The sequence below is a fragment of the Nicotiana tomentosiformis genome, chromosome 12, assembly GCF_000390325.3.
Source record: "Nicotiana tomentosiformis chromosome 12, ASM39032v3, whole genome shotgun sequence".
Lineage (NCBI taxonomy): Eukaryota > Viridiplantae > Streptophyta > Magnoliopsida > Solanales > Solanaceae > Nicotiana > Nicotiana tomentosiformis.
This window is the reverse complement of record NC_090823.1, coordinates 30,071,917-30,088,666: the sequence shown is the minus strand read 5'-3', so window position 1 is coordinate 30,088,666 and position 16,750 is coordinate 30,071,917. Positions and strand designations below refer to the sequence as shown.

General features: G+C 40.8%; 1 protein-coding gene across 1 annotated transcript; it reads right to left on the bottom strand.

Annotated features, from left to right (window-relative positions):
- Positions 1 to 14,180: 14,180 nt before the first annotated feature.
- Positions 14,181 to 16,539, bottom strand: LOC138902414 (uncharacterized). The gene is made up of 3 exons (XM_070190280.1): positions 16,440 to 16,539; positions 16,262 to 16,328; positions 14,181 to 14,514 (listed from the first exon to the last, which is right to left on the bottom strand). Exons 1-3 carry the CDS (start codon positions 16,537 to 16,539, stop codon positions 14,181 to 14,183), a joined length of 501 nt encoding a protein of 166 aa, XP_070046381.1.
- Positions 16,540 to 16,750: the final 211 nt, after the last annotated feature.

Here is a 16,750-nt window from a genome sequence, read left to right as displayed (position 1 = left end):
GAAGTGCTCTGATGCGCTGATATAAAGAATACTGAGAAACCACAAAAGCAAGAACCCATCTAGGCTCCGAAACATCCAACCTTACAAACTGATGGCCAAAGCCTGAACATCCAATGCTAACGGTCTCTCCCTAACTGGAATATATGCAAGGCTACCCATGCTCTCCGCCTTCCTACTCAAAGCATAGGCCACCACATTATCCTTCCTAGGATGATATAAAATGGTGATATCATAGTTTTTCAACAACTCTAACCACCTCCGCTGCCTCAAGTTCAGATCTTTTTGTTTAAACAAGTGCTATAGACTCCGATGATCTGTGAATACCTCACAAGATACGCCTTAGAGATAGTGCCTCCAAATTTTCATTGTGTGAACAATGGTTGCCAACTCTAAATCATGTATTGGGTAGTTCTTCTCATGGGGCTTCAACTGACGTGAAGCATAAGCAATCACTCAACCCTCCTGCATCAATACACATCCAATGCCAATCCGCGAAGCATCACAATAAATTATATATGAACCCGATGCTGGAGGCAAGACTAGAACTGGAGTTGTGGTCAAGGCAGTCTTGAGCTTCTGAAAGCTCTCCTCACACTCATCAAACTACCTTAATGGGGTACCCTTCTGAGTCAATCTGGTCAAATGAGCTGCGATGGATGAGAAACCCTCTACTAAATGGCGATAATAACCAGCCAAGCCTAGAAACGACTGGATCTCTATAGCAAAAGAAGGTCTGGGCCAACTCTAAACTGCCTCCACCTTCTTTCGATCTACCTTAATCCTCTCACTGGACACCATATGACCTAAAAACGCCACTGAATGAAGCCAAAACTCAAACTTGGAGAATTTTGTATAAAACTTCTTCTCCCTTAAGGTTTGGAGCACGATCCTCAAGTGCTACTCATGATCCTCCCGGTTGTGAGAATACACCAAAATGTTGCCAATGAACATGATGATAAAAGAATCAAGAAATGGCTGGAACACACTGTTCATCAAGTGCATAAATGTTGCTATGGTATTGGTCAGCACAAATGACATCCCTAGAAACTCATAGTGACCATAACGAGTTTTGAAAGCAGTCTTCGGAATGTTTGAATCTCGAATCTTCAACTGATGGTACCCTGGCCTTAAATAAATCTTCGAGAATACCCAAGCACCCTGAAGCTGGTCGAACAGATCATTAATATGCGGTAGTAGGTACTTGTTCTTGATAGTAACTTTGTTCAACTGCATGTAATCAATACACATCCTCATAGAGCCGTCTTTCTTCTTCACTAATAGAAATGGAGCACCCCAAGGCGAAACACTAGGCCTAATGAAACCCTTATCAAGAAAGTCCGGAAGTTGTTCCTTTAATTCATTCAACTCCACTGGTGCCATACGATATGGTGGAATAGAAATGGGTTGAGTGACCTGCACCAGGTCAATACCAAAATCTATGTCTCTATCGGGCAGCATGCCCAGTAGGTCTGCTGGGAACACATCTGGGAATTCTCTCACTACCGGAACTGACTCAACCGTAGGAGTATTAGCACTAACATCACTCACAAAGGCTAGATATGCTTCACACCCCTTCTCAAACATTCGGCATGCCTTCAGAAAGGACACCACCATGCTAGTAATATAATCCAATGTACCCATCCACTCCTATAATGGCAACCCTAGCATAGCCAATGTCACGGCCTTAGCATGATAGTCTAGAATAGCGTGATAAGGAGACAATCAATTCATGCCCAATATCATGTCAGAGTCAACCATACTAAGTAGTATAAGGTCAACTCTGGTCTCATAACCCGATGGTGACCAAACACGACCAATAAATATGGTCTACAATAATAGAATCTCACACAGGCGTGGACATATATACAAGAGCACACAAAGAATCGCGAAATATATCCAAATACGGAGCAAAGTAAGATGACACATATGAATAAGTGAAAATCAGATCGAATAAAACTGATGCATCCCTATGACAGCTCGAAAAGGCATTGAAAAGAGCATGGCCCCCCTCTAGGGCGACCTCTACCAGCCTGAACCCCACCCCTAGCTCGCGATGCAGGTAGAGAGGCAACTGGAGCAGCAACTGATCACGTCCAAAGCACACCTCAAAAGAGGTATGAAATAATCATATGCAATAATAGAAACCCAACTAAGAGTTGGGGTCGAATCCACATGGAGCTAAGATGGGAGTTAGGGGTATATATTTCAATTTGAGCAATTGGATTATCTAGATTGCACTTCCGCAACAAGGATTTGTTTTGTATTTCTAATGTTATACTTATGATTGCAAAATAAAGAAATAAGCCTAGAGATAATTGTTTTTAAGGTTTTTTCTCATTTTCAAATAGATAAAAAGCCTAGGGCTGTGACCATGACCTAGGTGTTTGCCTAATGGGATAAAGACTTTAATGTTTGTTTTGTCGATTGAGGTGTATTATAGCTCTCAACTCTCAATTACCCACTCATTACCTCTCGATCAGAGAGTGGTTTTTCTCAATTTGGCTTTCTCAAGACCAAATGGGTATCACCCAAAATAGTTGATAAGAGCTCAAGTCGGGTTATTACAATCTCTAAGTTGAACTCTTTAATTGGGTTAATCAATTGACACAATTCCTTGTTAGCCTAGTTATTACTAGACTAGGTCCATCTTTCTCAAGTAGAGACTAAGTCATATAGGCATGAATTAATATTTGCAACCATTAATTCTGCAATTAAAGCATGCACTAAGCTGAATAATCAACACTCACTCATAAACAAGCACTAAATCAGATACTCATAAAGTTTACACACTAGGTTTGTGTCACAACCCTAGTAAAAGTCTAGCTACTCATAATGGGAGCTTAAAATGATTAAATCTATTATAAATACACCAAAGCAAAGTAAAACCTCCTAATATAGTAAAGCAAAACGGCTACGGCAACTTTAGAGGTTCAAACTTTACCTAATTTTGTAAAACTCGTCTATTTATACAAGGCTAAAAATATCGGACAAAAATACCCATCGGGAGGTTTTGCGGCCGCACAATTCCATGTGCGGTCCGCATATTTCTTTATCTGGCAGGAACTGGAGTTCTGCGGCAGCACATTTCTGAACTGCGACCGTGAGGCATTCTTCTGCAGCTGCAAGGCAACACTTGTGCGGTCCGCATAATTAGGAATGCGGCCGCAAGGCACTCTTCTACGGCCGCACAAATCTTGTGCGGTCCGCAATTCACAGAAGCTCCTAGACTTGGTCTTTTTGCATACTCTCTGATCTTTGACTCTTAGCCCATCTTTGCGGCCACACAATTCATATGTGGTTCATACTTTGCACAAATGTCTGCTAGATTTTTCCTCCTTGTTTGCGGCCGCAGATGGAATTTTGTGGTCTGCAATTTCTTCTAAGGCCGCAGAATTCCTTCTGTGTACCTCACATTTGTGCTTTTGCGCCCTTTATTGCCTTGTGCTTCGGACTACACCTTTTTGAGTATGATTTCATCTCGGGAGACCAACTTCCAGCACTCCTGCAATTTTTGCACAATTTTATTAGTTTCGGGAACACAATTCAATGCTTTTAGACTAAAACTAAAGCTAAAAGGCACTAATAAGTAGTCAAAATCCCCATTTATCAGCAACTGTAGTCTGTGAACCCTGTGGACTTTGTGGAATTAGTGGAGCATGTGTAGTGTGTGGAGGTGCACCCCTCCTAAGTTTGAGGCAGTCCCTTACCATATGCCTGGTATCTCCACACTTGACACAACCTATCAGCGGGCGTGGCTGCTGAAACTGAACTCGACCTGGTCGGCTAGACTGACCGTTGAAGGCACACTATGTAGGAGGTGCTCTAGAAAGTGGCTGTGCACAATGACTGACCTAAGACCACAGAATAGTCAGTGCACTGTGAGTAGCTGGAAATGCTAAATGAACTGGTCTACTCACATTATATCTACCATGACGAGCTAAAACTGGAGCACGGGCACCAATATATCCTCCAGAATCTCGAGGCCTTTTGGCCTCCCTGTCCTCCCTTTCCCGGCCCCACATACCCTCCATCCTACGAGCGATCTCTACAACCTCCTAAAATGGAGCATTTGTCTCCAACATTCAAGCCATGATGAATCTAAGACCATAACTGAGCCCCTCAATAAATTTGCGGACTCGCTCTCTGACTGTAGAAACCAACGCAGTTGCATGTCGTGACAAGTCACTGAATCTGATGACATACTCTAACACTGACATAGTCCCCTTACGCAGCTGCTCAAACTCTGTGTGCCATTCATCCCGAAGGGTTTGGGGAACAAACTCTCTCAAAAACATCTCTGAAAACTAAGCCCAAATGAGTGGGGCTGCATCAGCTGCCCTACCCTCCTCATAGGTCTGTCACCGCCTATATGCTACTCCTAATAGCTGAAATGTAGTAAAGGATACCTCCCTCACCTCCACAATACCATGGTACAGAGAATACGATGGCACTTATCTAGAAAGCCATGCGCATCCTCAGTAACTGCGCCACTAAAAGTAGGAGGGTCATACTTCTTGAACCTCTCAAATCCCCTCTACTCCTCCTCAGATATCTCTGGTGTGACCTCAGGCTGAATCAAAATAACAAGTTGTGCTGGTAAAACTCCCGAAACCTTATCAACATGGACACGCTGCTCTAGAGTACGGGCCGCAGGAGTCTGAGCTCCTCCTCTAGCCTAAGATGTAGCTGGTGTGACTGGGATCGATCCCGCATCAGCGAAAGTGCTGAACATACTACGAAACCGGGCTAGAGTCTCCTGGAGTTCAGGGGTAACAACAAGTGCCTCGGGTTCCTGTTCCACAACCGGAGCTGCTTGTGGCTCCTTAGTCGTTGCTCGAACATGTGCTTTGGCTGCGGCACGTGCCCCTCCTCGGCCTCCACCCCGGCCTAGGCCCCGGCGTCTCGTGGCTCTAGCATGGGGTGCGGGTGTCTGATTATATGATCTAGCAGTGCGTGTCCTCACCAGGAAGTCATCACAAATATAATTAAAGAATAAGAAAGCATCAATCAAATGTTACAATCCAAACTCCCGTATTGAATTGATGGAAAGATGATGAAATCCTGAGTCTTGTAGCCTCCAATGCTTGAATTAATTTATGAAGTTTTGAATTGTTGCAACTTTATTCACCGGTCTATTTAATCGAGAGAGGAATATTTTGGTGATTATCTTTGCATTTTTTTTTGTTTGATTTAATTCATTGATTCTCTTATTTACTCGAAAGAGCTTGTTGAATCGTTGATTAAATCAAGCTAGGAGAATATTTGAGAGACATTTTCCTATAGACTAATCCATTAATGCATGCTTCGATACTTTTACATTGCTTATATTAGTTCACCTCGTAGAGTTAAGGTTTAATCGAGAGAGGAGTCTTGACTACATGTTTGAACTAATCATCGAGTGAATTCGTGAGAATCATTAGAACATTAGATTGAATTAAACTTAAATTCCAAATAGCTATCTTGCACCTATCATGTCGAAACCATTATTCCTCACATTTATAAGAAATCAACTCTGCTAATCTATAGTTATTTGCAGACAATTATCAATTTCCTAATTTTAGTAGTTAAACATAGTTCATAATCATTTTACTCAAGTGTTGATCCTTATGAATAGCAATTAAACCAAAAATTATTCGAACATTGTTTAAATCCAATCCTTATGGAGACGATATTTTACTATACTATCTTTGATTAGCGAGCATCAATTTTGTGTTGTGTTTTGCGCTCATCAGGTATCTCGATTGTGATTCTTGTTATACATTCTATGTGAAAAGACTAGTTGATTTGAACGGTTATTATCTTTCCTTCATTCATTTTACTTATATTTTTAATGTACTTGATCACTTGTTGTTCTTACTATCTATTCATTCTTTGTTGTCCTTTATTGCCTAAATTTCCATTGTTAACCTTATATCATCATTTTGTTTGTTGCCATTTATCTCTTTACTTTTCGTTATTAGATTATGTTAATGTTCTATTCATGTTTCTATATCTAGTAGGTATATTGACCCGGCCTCGTCACTACTCTATCGAGGTTAGGCTTGATACTTACTAGGTACCATTGTGGTATACTCATGCTACGCTTCTGCATATTTTTGTGTAGAACCAGGTATTTGTGCTCGTGTCGGACGCTAGTGATTTGACCAAATATTTCGGAGACTTCAAGGTATACCTGCTTGACGCCCGCAGGCCTTGGAGTCACCTTCTGTTATTGCCTTTGCTACTGTTAATCTTCTTATCAAACATTGTTGTATTAAAGATTCTAGTATATTTCAGTAGAGCTTATGACTTAGTCCCACCGTTTTTGGGATTTTTATGACTGTTGTTTCGTATTGGCTTTATGGTGTTAGTTATCAGTTTAATTTAATGTCTTAAACATTACTTCTGTTCATTTCTAATTGTGTGTTCGTCTTACCTAATCTTAGAGACTAGGTACCATCACAACATCCCTCATAGTAGACGAGATTGGCATTCAGCAAAGGATCGGTAAGACTCCACCTCATTCAGAGTGCAATCGAGTCTATGAGTTATCGTGTCAGAGTTTTTCTACAGACTTATGGGTAGGCCGGTAACCTGTCCTATTTGATGTCAAATAATCTTAGAGGCTTTGTAGACAGAGGTTCATTTTGTACAGTATGTCAGAGGCCTTGACGGCCCATATGTATTAATGTTTTAAGAAAAATAGTTCAGTGATATAGTTTTGCCCACTTATAGTGATACATTACGAGTTGTGGCCATGTTGGCCCATGATAGTTACAAAGAAAGTAAAGGAGTTACATAATGGTTTGCTCGGGCCAGTACGGCACCGGGTGCCAACCACGCCTCCCTAGGTTTAGGGCGTGACAAAAAGTCCTCTAAAATCGTATTTTTGGTGTATTTATATTATGTAGGAATGGGCCCGGATGAAACTATACTTTTCAAGATGAAGTAGGAGAAATACTCTGTAATATTTGCATATGCGCGGCGCATGGCGCGGCGCCCCACGCGGTGCGCCTTTGGAGAAGTTCAAAGAGTTAATTTTTACACTCTGCATGAACTTTGCACTAGCGCCCCGTGCCCTGCTACGCATGGCGCGGCGCGGTAGTGCAATTTTCTTAGAGTAATTTTTGTTTTCTCACTTTTTGACATCCAGACTTGATCCTCGACTTCCGAACATGATCCCGACTTAATTTCTTGGGGTTTTACTCACACTTCAAATCTCCAACTTGTTCAAATTAGCTCCAAAGTATCTTAATAGCTCGAATTCATTTCCTGCAAGGCTTAATATATATAATAAATGCAATATACTAACATTTAAGCTCAAACACAAGTAAAATGCAGTAATTGGAGTGCAAACTATGACTAAAACATGAGTTTCTAGCCTATCATCAACACCGTATACTTAAACCATTGTTCGTCCAAAAGCAATCAAACTGCACTTCACATAGAGATGGCCTTCTTATCAGACAAATTCCCGAACGCATCATGCCAAAAATATTTAAAGCAGACTAAGCACCCTATCATAACATCCTAGCCTCAAGACTCGACTCAAAAGCACCACGTATTTTTCAAAAATTTGCTCACTTACTCTAATACAAAGGCCAAAGACATTACCTTTCCTTCGCAAATCATGTGTCCTCACACCAAAGATAGAGAGTATTTCCACACATAATAAAATTCAAGAACAAATAGAAACTCAAGATAGAAAGAATTAACTCACTCTCAGAAATAAAATTCATGCGCCATAGAAAACGTACCATAGGCTTGCCCGTAGTGTTATGCTCTACTAATTTAAGCTCATTCGGTCAAGGATCAAGTATGACTTTTTTTTTAATTGTAATGTAGGTTGTCAGATAGGTATGATACATTTGGATGTAGTGATTACACCTCCCTGAGCACTTTAATACATACAATTTTATCCATTATACCACACACTTGTGTTGAACCAAATTCTAACCTTCACACATAATACATCAAGCTCCCAATTTCTTCAAGCACAGACAAAATGAGTCGGGCGTGACAACTGCTCAACAATTCAACTGTACTGCGTAGGAATTCTTGTATAGAAGATACCAAGTTACAAGGTATGTTAATTTTTAATTCTTACATACAGTAGTATTCAATGAAATTGGAGTGAAGTAATTATATTGATAATGTTGATGATGACTGGGACAATCAATAGAGCAGCGATTGCTTAAGAATTGAGTTTTAAAAAAATCAATCATGATGTCATGATTGCAAGTAATAAGGATTGAGATTGTAACCTTGTTATGGAAACGTTGCAGACTTGGCATTAGTTCTTTAATTAGGAGATAATCTTTATATAGTAATTAGAGGATAATGATAATGTTATGATAATTAGACAATAATTGTGTAATAATGGGATAAAGTAATGATATCCAAAGATTGGAAAATTTGGAATAGTAATCAATGAGATTGGGTGGATAAGCCAGCGTAATGCATTCACTGCTTCGGTAAATTTTTTCACGCTATGCGTTTGAGAATTCTGTATAGTTTTTTAGTAATTGGACTAGGGTATTTTAACTTGTCCTAAGATTATGAGAATTATTTACTTAGACTAATTAGGACGTGTTATTCAATATTTTGAATAGATTGAAATCATTGGAGGCCGTTTGGTTGTGTACCATGCATGGCAAGGTTTGAAAACTTCTTGATAGCGAGGTAAGTGAAACTTTCTTTGATGTTTGCTTTTTCAAAACCCGTTTTGAAAGTATGTTTTGTTTGCCTGGTCCATGTGTTGGGACGAGCGTGCGCTTGGCAGAATCGATGGTCTTTGATCAGCCGCAAATATATATTATTTTATATAAAAAAAGCTACAATTATTTAATAATTAATTTGTGATATGGTGTAATGTGGCGTAGCCTCGTGCTATGGCATTGTGGCATTAGAAATTATTTCTTCATTGCCGTAGTATATTTGGGGCATTGTGTATGTCGTCATTGTAGATTTGGGGCATTGTATATGCCGCCGTGGTAGATTTGGGGCATTGTGTATGCTGTCGTGGACTCGTTGGGGTATTTGGTTAATTTTCTATACTGCCGTTAATGATAAGTCCTTAGTGTAGATTGTGTTGAGATATATATAGTATTGTTGTTGAATAATTATTTGGACCTTATAGAGTAATTATATGGTGAAAGATTTTGCATATTATTTTTGTGCTCGTTGTGTGTTTGTATTTTCTAACACTTGTTTCAGAGATATTCAGAGTGGCGGGTCGATGATCTTACTGGGTTATATTTATGTATAACTCACTCCTTACTTGCATATCCATACAGATACCGTTGCTGAGGACGAGGCTAGTGGTTATCGAGTTCACTGAGTGGATTCTATTGCTGAGGTGAGTTGTCGCATTCTTCGTGGAGGCCGATGTTTCAGATCTACATATCTCATGGCTATTATTTCTTTTGGGGTTTGCATGCCCGTCAGTTAAAATCATATTACTTCATTAGATGCTCCATGGTCTTATTATGGAATTTGGGTTAGAGAGTTATTATTTGAGTACTAATTAGATTTAATTAATAAATTATAATTTTATTTGGATAATTATTTCGCGTTTAATAATTTTTAATGCATTTGGACTTGTGCGTATTTCTATCAAGGCTTATTTAAAAGGTAAGTTGTACAAGAATAGGTTCGTCTGGAGAGCGATCTTAGTTGGGTACCAGTCACGTCTAGGGAGTAGTTTGGGACGTGACACAAACTCTCTCTTATTTTTCTTTTTCAAAGTTCTGATTAATTTCTATTTTTTTTCAATTCCTTACATGTGGCTCTCACAAATTTTCAACTAGTGCATCCCCATTCTTTTTTGTTTCACTCAAAATCCAACTATACCTCCACTCAGCTCGTAACAAACTCATAACAGTTTTAAGTGTTCAAGAGAGGTAAAATGTTCAAACAGATGGTCAAATCAAACAAAGAGGTCAGGCTTGTAGTGTGATTTCCAAAAAAAATAGGATTACAGGCTCAAAGAGGCCAACCGAGATACACATCAATCAGGCGGGTCAAAAGCATATAATTGGCTCACAAAGAAACGCCTATATCACTTCCTAGACTGAACAAGACTGCTATTCGCTTTTCAAACACACGAGGCATGTTCTAGACATCAACTGACATGGACAGTTATCACGACCCGAAACCAACCGTTGTGATGGTGCCTATCGTGCAACTAGGCAAGCCAACTCCTCAACCAGTTCAACCAAATAAAACTTTGAAAATATATACGAAAACAATTTATATTAAAGAAAATCCTTTATGAAACAGAAATAAATCCGCAACATAATACAATCTATCCCAGAATCGGGGTATCACCGAGTACATGAGCATCTATACCAGGATACACCCTACTACAACGTCTGAGGAATAAGAACTGAAATATAAATAAATATAATAAAGGAGAGCCAAGGCCTGCGAACTCCATGCAGCTACATCAATAGTCTCTGAGATATCGACTACTCACTCAGCAGTCGCCGTAACTGGAAACACCTGTATCTGCACATGAGGTGTAGGGTATAGCGTGAGTACAACCAACTCAATAAGTAACAAATCCAAACTTTGGACTGAAAGGTAGTGACGAACTCAACCGGTAAAGTTCAATATAAAAATAAAAGTTCTGAAACGTAGGCATGCTTTCAAATTCAATAGATAACTCAACAGTAAAAATAGAGTAAATCTGAATGATATGAAGAATATAACTCCTCTACTTCTACATGCCAATGCACATGATGTATGTGATGCACCATGCTGATAGCCTCGTGTGATCACACTCTCAACTGCTTAATCACTCGGTACTGTATATGGCCCATACGGTCCGGGGAAGATCCATCCCAAAATATATACATCACTGACCATCAGTCACCTAGTACCGAGTAGGGCCAATCCAGCCTGTGGAGAGGATCCATCTCCAGGTATATAATACTTTGGACAAGATCCATGTCCAAGGAAGATTCATCCCTCATTATAATTAATCACGCTCACTGGAGGTGTGTGCAGACTCTGGAGGGGCTCCTTTAATCCAAACGCTATCAGAAATCAGTATAACCGCTGCAGCGTGCAACCCAATCCCATAATTGTCACTCATAATCAGACTCTCGGCCTCACTCAGTCATCAATCTCTCCAGTCTCACTCAAGGGCTCACCATGTCATGAAATAGCCCGAAAATAGTGATATGATGTAGCAATGAATAACAACAGAGACTGAGATATGATATGAAATGAATGAATATGACTGATTACGAAATATCAATGAAGTCAGTAAGACAACAGTAAGGAATGACGACTATGGGTCCCAACAGTACCGGCATAAAGCCTAAACATGATATCTAACATGATCGACAGCTCAATTACTTTATCACATGATGAAAATACGGATATCAACAAGATAGAACCGCTATACAGTGCCATGGAATCTACCATGTCACAATTCTCATAGTGCACGCTCGCACGCCTATCACTTGGCATGTGTGTCACCTCAATACCAATCACATAACACATAATTCGGGGTTTGGAACCCTCAGGGCCAAGCTTAGAAGTGTTACTTACCTCAATCCGAATAAAATCCTACTCTTATATGACTTTCCTCGTAAATCGGCCTCCAAACGACCCGAATCTAGCCACAAATAGTACAACACAATCAATACGGGCTAAAGTAATCAATTTTACAAGAAATTACTAAGTTATAGCTCAAAATTCGAAATTGGTTCAAAATCGTCCCCCGGGCCCACGTCTCGGAATCCAACAAAACTCATAAAATCCGAAAGCCCATTCACTCACGAGTCTAGTCATACCGAATTCATCGAAATCCGACACCACTTGATCATTCAAATCCCCAAAATCAATTCTCCAAATCCCTAGTCTCAAACTCCCAAATTATACCTCAAAAATATACCAACTAGGTAGAAAATCAGTGGGGAAACATAATAATTGAAGAAAGATGAACACAAGGAACTTACCTTAAGAATACCCTTGAAAATCCTCTCAAAAACCTCAAAAATACGAGCTCAAAATGTTAGAAAATGAAGAAAATCGCGAACCCTTATGTTTATATGTTCTGCCCAGTCAAACCGCACATGCACTCCAAATTCTGCTTCTGCGGTCTCGCTCTTGCGGTGAAATCTCCGCATTTTCGGAATTCACTTACCCAGTGTGCCTTCGCTTCTGTGACGCCCAGTCCGATTCTGCGGACATGCTCCTGCGAAGGGCCATCCGCTTCTACGAAGCAGCCTCACCAAGCGCACATACGCTTCTGCGATCGAACACCTGCATCTGCGGACACGCATGTGCGGAAAGAACCTCTCACCTGCGACTTCTGCCAACTTCCTTCTTGACCGCTTCCGCGGCCCCTTCCTCGCATCTGCGGTTCCCAATCCGCAGGTGCGATTCCACCAGCAGTTCCAAATCTTCAGCAATTCTTCAAATTCAAACCTTGGCCCGTTAACCACCTGAAATCAACCCGAGGCCCCCCGGGACCTCAACCAAACATACCAACACGTATTAAAATATCATGTGAACTTAGTCGAATCATCAAATCCCCTCAAACAACATCAAAAACACAAGTCGCACATAGATTCAAGCCTAATGAACTTTGAAATTTCCAAATTCTACAAATGACGTCGAAACCTATCAAATCACGTCCGATTGACCTCAAATTTTGCACACAAGTCACAAATGACACCACAGACCTACTCCAACTTCCGGAATAGGAATCTTGCCCCGATATCAAAAAGTCCACTCCCGGTCAAACTTTTCAAAAATTTAATTTTCGTCATTTCAAGCCTAATTCAACTACAGACTTCCAAATCACAATCCGGACACGCTCCTAAGTCCAAAATCACTAAACAGAGCTAACAAAACCCTCAAAACTTGGATCTGGGGTCATTTACACATAAGTCAATACCTCGATCAACTTTTCCAACTTAAACTTTCAATTAAGAGAGTAGGTGTCTCAATTCACATTGAAATCTCTCCGGGCCCGAACCGACCAACCCGGTAAGTCATATAACAACTGTAGAGTACAAAAGGAGCAGTAAATGGGGGAATGCTGCTACAGCTCTCAAAACGATCGATCGGGTCGTTACATCCTCCCCCTCTTAAATAAACGTTCATCCTCGAACGGGTCTAGAAACATATCTGGAGTCTCAAACAGGCATGGGTATTTGCTCTGCATCTCCCGCTCGATCTCCCAAGTAGCATCCTCAACGGGCTAACCTCTCCACTGCACCTTCACTGAAGTTATATCCTTTGATCTCAACTTTCTAAGTCAAATCACATCATAAGTCAAATCCCCATCCAACTGAACCGTACTGAAATCCAAAACATGAGACAGATCGCCGATGTACTTTCGGAGCATAGGAACATGAAATAATGGATGCACACTTGACAAACTAGGCAGCAAGGCAAGATCGTAAGCCACCTCCCCAATCCTTTGAAGTACCTCAAAAGGCCCAATGAATCGAGGGATCAACTTGTCCTTCTTCCCGAATCTCATAACACCCTTCATGGGTGAAACTTTCAGCAGAACCTTCTCCCAACCATGTAAGACGCATCATGGACCTTCCTGTCGGCGTAACTCTTCTGTCCAGACTGCGCCATGCGAAGACGCTCCTGAATCAATTTAACCTTGTCCAAAGCATCCTAAACCAAGTCAGTACCCAATAGCCTAGCCTCATCCGGCTAAAACTAACCCACTGGAGATCTACACCGCCTCCCATACAAAGCCTTATATGGAGCCATGTGAATGCTCAATTGGTAACTGTTGTTGTAGGCAAACTCCACGAACGGTAGAAACTGGTTCCATGAACCTCCAAAATCAATAATACAAGCGCGTAGCATGTCCTCCAATATCTAAATAGTGTGCTCAAACTGTCTGTCTATCTGAGGGTGAAATGTTGTGCTCAACGCAACCTGAGTGCCCAACTCCCACTGCACGACTCTCCAAAACTGCGATATAAACTGTGTGCCTCTAACTAAAATTATGGAAACCGGCACACTGTGAAGGCGGACAATCTCTCGGATGTAAATCTCAGCCAACTGATCTGAAAAATAAGTAGTACCCACTAGAATGAAGTGCGCGGACTCGGTCAGCCAATCCATAATTACACAAATAGCATCGAACTTCCTCGAAGTCCGTGGGAGCCCAACTACGAAATCCATGGTGATCCTCTCCCACTTCCACTCTGGAATCTCTAACCTCTAAAGCAACCCAATCTCTGATTCTCATACTTCACCTGCTGACAGTTAAGGCACCGAGCTACAAATCCTACTACATCCTTCTTCATTCTTCTCCACCAATAGTGCTGCCTCAAGTCCTGATACATCTTCGCGGCACACGGATGGACGAAATACCGCAAACTGTGGGCCTCCTTAAGAATCAACATATATAGCACATCCATATTTGGAACACAAATTCGATCCTGCATCCTCAATACCCCATAATCCCCAATAGTCACATCTCTGGTATCACCGTGCTGAACCTTGCACTTGAGGACAACCAAATGAGGATCATCATACTGGCGCTCTCTGATGCCATCAAATAAGGAAGACCGAGAAACCACACAAGCTAGGACCCGACTGGGCTCCGAAATATCCAATCTCACGAACCGGTTGGCCAAGGCATGAACATCAACTGCAAGAGGTCTCTCACTAACGGGAATAAATGCAAGGCTACCCATACTCACCGCCTTTCTTCTCAAAGCATTGGCCACCACATTAGCCTTCCCTGAATGACATGGAATGGTGATATCATAGTCCTTTAGCAGCTCCAACCATCTCCGCTGTCTCTAATTTAGATCTTTGTGTTTGAACAAGTGTTGGAGGCTCCGATGATCAGTAAACACCTCACAAGACACACCGTAGAGATAATGCCTACAAATCTTTAATGTGTGAACGATGTCAGCTAACTCCAAATCATGAACATGGTAGTTCTTCTCATGAGGCTTCAACTGACATGAAGCATAAGCAATCACTCTACGCATAAGTCAACTTTCCAAAAATTCAACTTTTCAAAAATCCAACTTTCGTCATTTCAAATCTAATTCAACTACAGACCTCCAAATCACAATCCGGACACGCTCCTAAGTCCAAAATTACTAAACGGAGCTAACAAAACCCTCAAAACTCAGATTTGGGGTCGGTTACACATAAGTCAACACCCGATCAATTTTTCCAACTTAAGCTTTCAATTGAGAGACTAGGTGTCTCAATTCACTTTGAAATCTCTCCGGACCCGAACCGACCAATCTGGTAAGTCATATAACAACTGTAGAGCACAAAAGGAGCAGTAAATGGGAAAACAGAGTTACAACTCTCAAAATGACCGATCGATTCATTACAACATTATATCAACAAATTTCACACACGCATTGGCACATAACTCACTTAGGATCGGACCCATCTCGACTCTCTAGTCAAAGAAGTTAAGCAAAGTCACAAATAAACAATTTAAATTACTTATTTAAGCATCAAGAACTGAGTCTAGGCGTCACAACTAAGGCACTCACTACTTTCGAGAAAAAGCAAAGTCAAGGAAAGTCATCTCTATTTAATACATAGCACAAGACTTCACTACTCATACTAAAAGAAAAACTAATTATATTCGGTTCAATCAAAACCCTTGAAAAAGAACCGCGACACAAGAAAAACTAAGGGGAAATTATTACACTACCTAAGAAAAAAAAATATTTTTTTCTTCGACTCTGATCCCTCAAGAAGACAGTCGAGGAAATCCATCATCGGGAAAAGTCAATTTTCTTTTTCAAACGAAACCAAAAATACACATGTACATATTTACATCATCCCCCACCCCACACTTTAAATTGTGGCATGTCCCCATGACACAAAAATGAAAAGCAAGAGGTAAATGAAACTTCCATGATTCATCTACTGGGGTCTCCTTTGCATGCCTAACCGAGTGCACACATCCATGCTGAGAGCTTCTTTTCTGCCTTCTTTGGGTATACCCCACACTTATCAGCTTCACTCTTTCCAATAGGTTCTTTTAGGGCACCCCTTTCTCCTTCCATTTTGAAGATCGGCCTTTCATCCCCACTTTGAGCATGAGCTGCCTTTCCTGAATATCAAGAATTGCTCTGCCCGTAGCCAAGAAGGGTCTTCCTAAAATCAGTGGGGCCTCCCTATTCTCCTCCATGTTCACCATAATTAAATCCACCGGGAACACAAATTTGTCCACCTGAACTAGCACATCTTCCAATATTCCTTCCTATATGATTGTGGTCTGATCTACCGGCTTCAAGGACACGGTACTGACCGGATCTCTACAATCTCTCCCTCCAATTTCCTGAAACTAGATAAAGTCATAATATTAATGGAAGTACCTGAATCATACAAAGATTTTTTCAATTTAGTACTTCTTAAAGAGCAAGGTATAGAAAAAACCCCTGGATCTCCACATTTTTTAGGGAGCTTATTCTACAAGATGGAAGTACAATGCTCTGTGAGCTTGACCACCAATGTCTCTTCCACTTTCCGTTTCTTGGACAATATCTCCTTCATGAATTTAGCATAAGTTGGCATATGTGAAACCATCTCTTGAAAGGTATATTCATATGCACCTACTTGAACACTTCTAGAAAGTGCTCGAATTGTTTGTCTAACTTCTCTCTTCTTTGCTTCTGGGGGAAAGGTAGAGCGGGCATGTATTTGCTCTCTTCCGTCTCATTATTTTTTGCACTATTATCCTTCTTCTTTTTCTGAGATCTAGTCTTTCCCTTCTTCTTCAGACCATCGTCTACCATAC

What these genes read in the sequence shown, in the direction of transcription:
- LOC138902414 (XM_070190280.1), bottom strand. Translation starts at nt 16,539, where the DNA reads ATGGTTTCACATATGCCAACTTATGCTAAATTCATGAAGGAGATATTG. An exon ending in GGTCAAGCTCACAGAGCATT is followed by an intron (nt 16,329 to 16,439) that starts GTACTTCCATCT and finishes TGTATGATTCAG; the next exon opens with GTACTTCCATTAATATTATG. An exon ending in GGAGAGATTGTAGAGATCCG is followed by an intron (nt 14,515 to 16,261) that starts GTCAGTACCGTG and finishes TGATGGCATCAG; the next exon opens with AGAGCGCCAGTATGATGATC.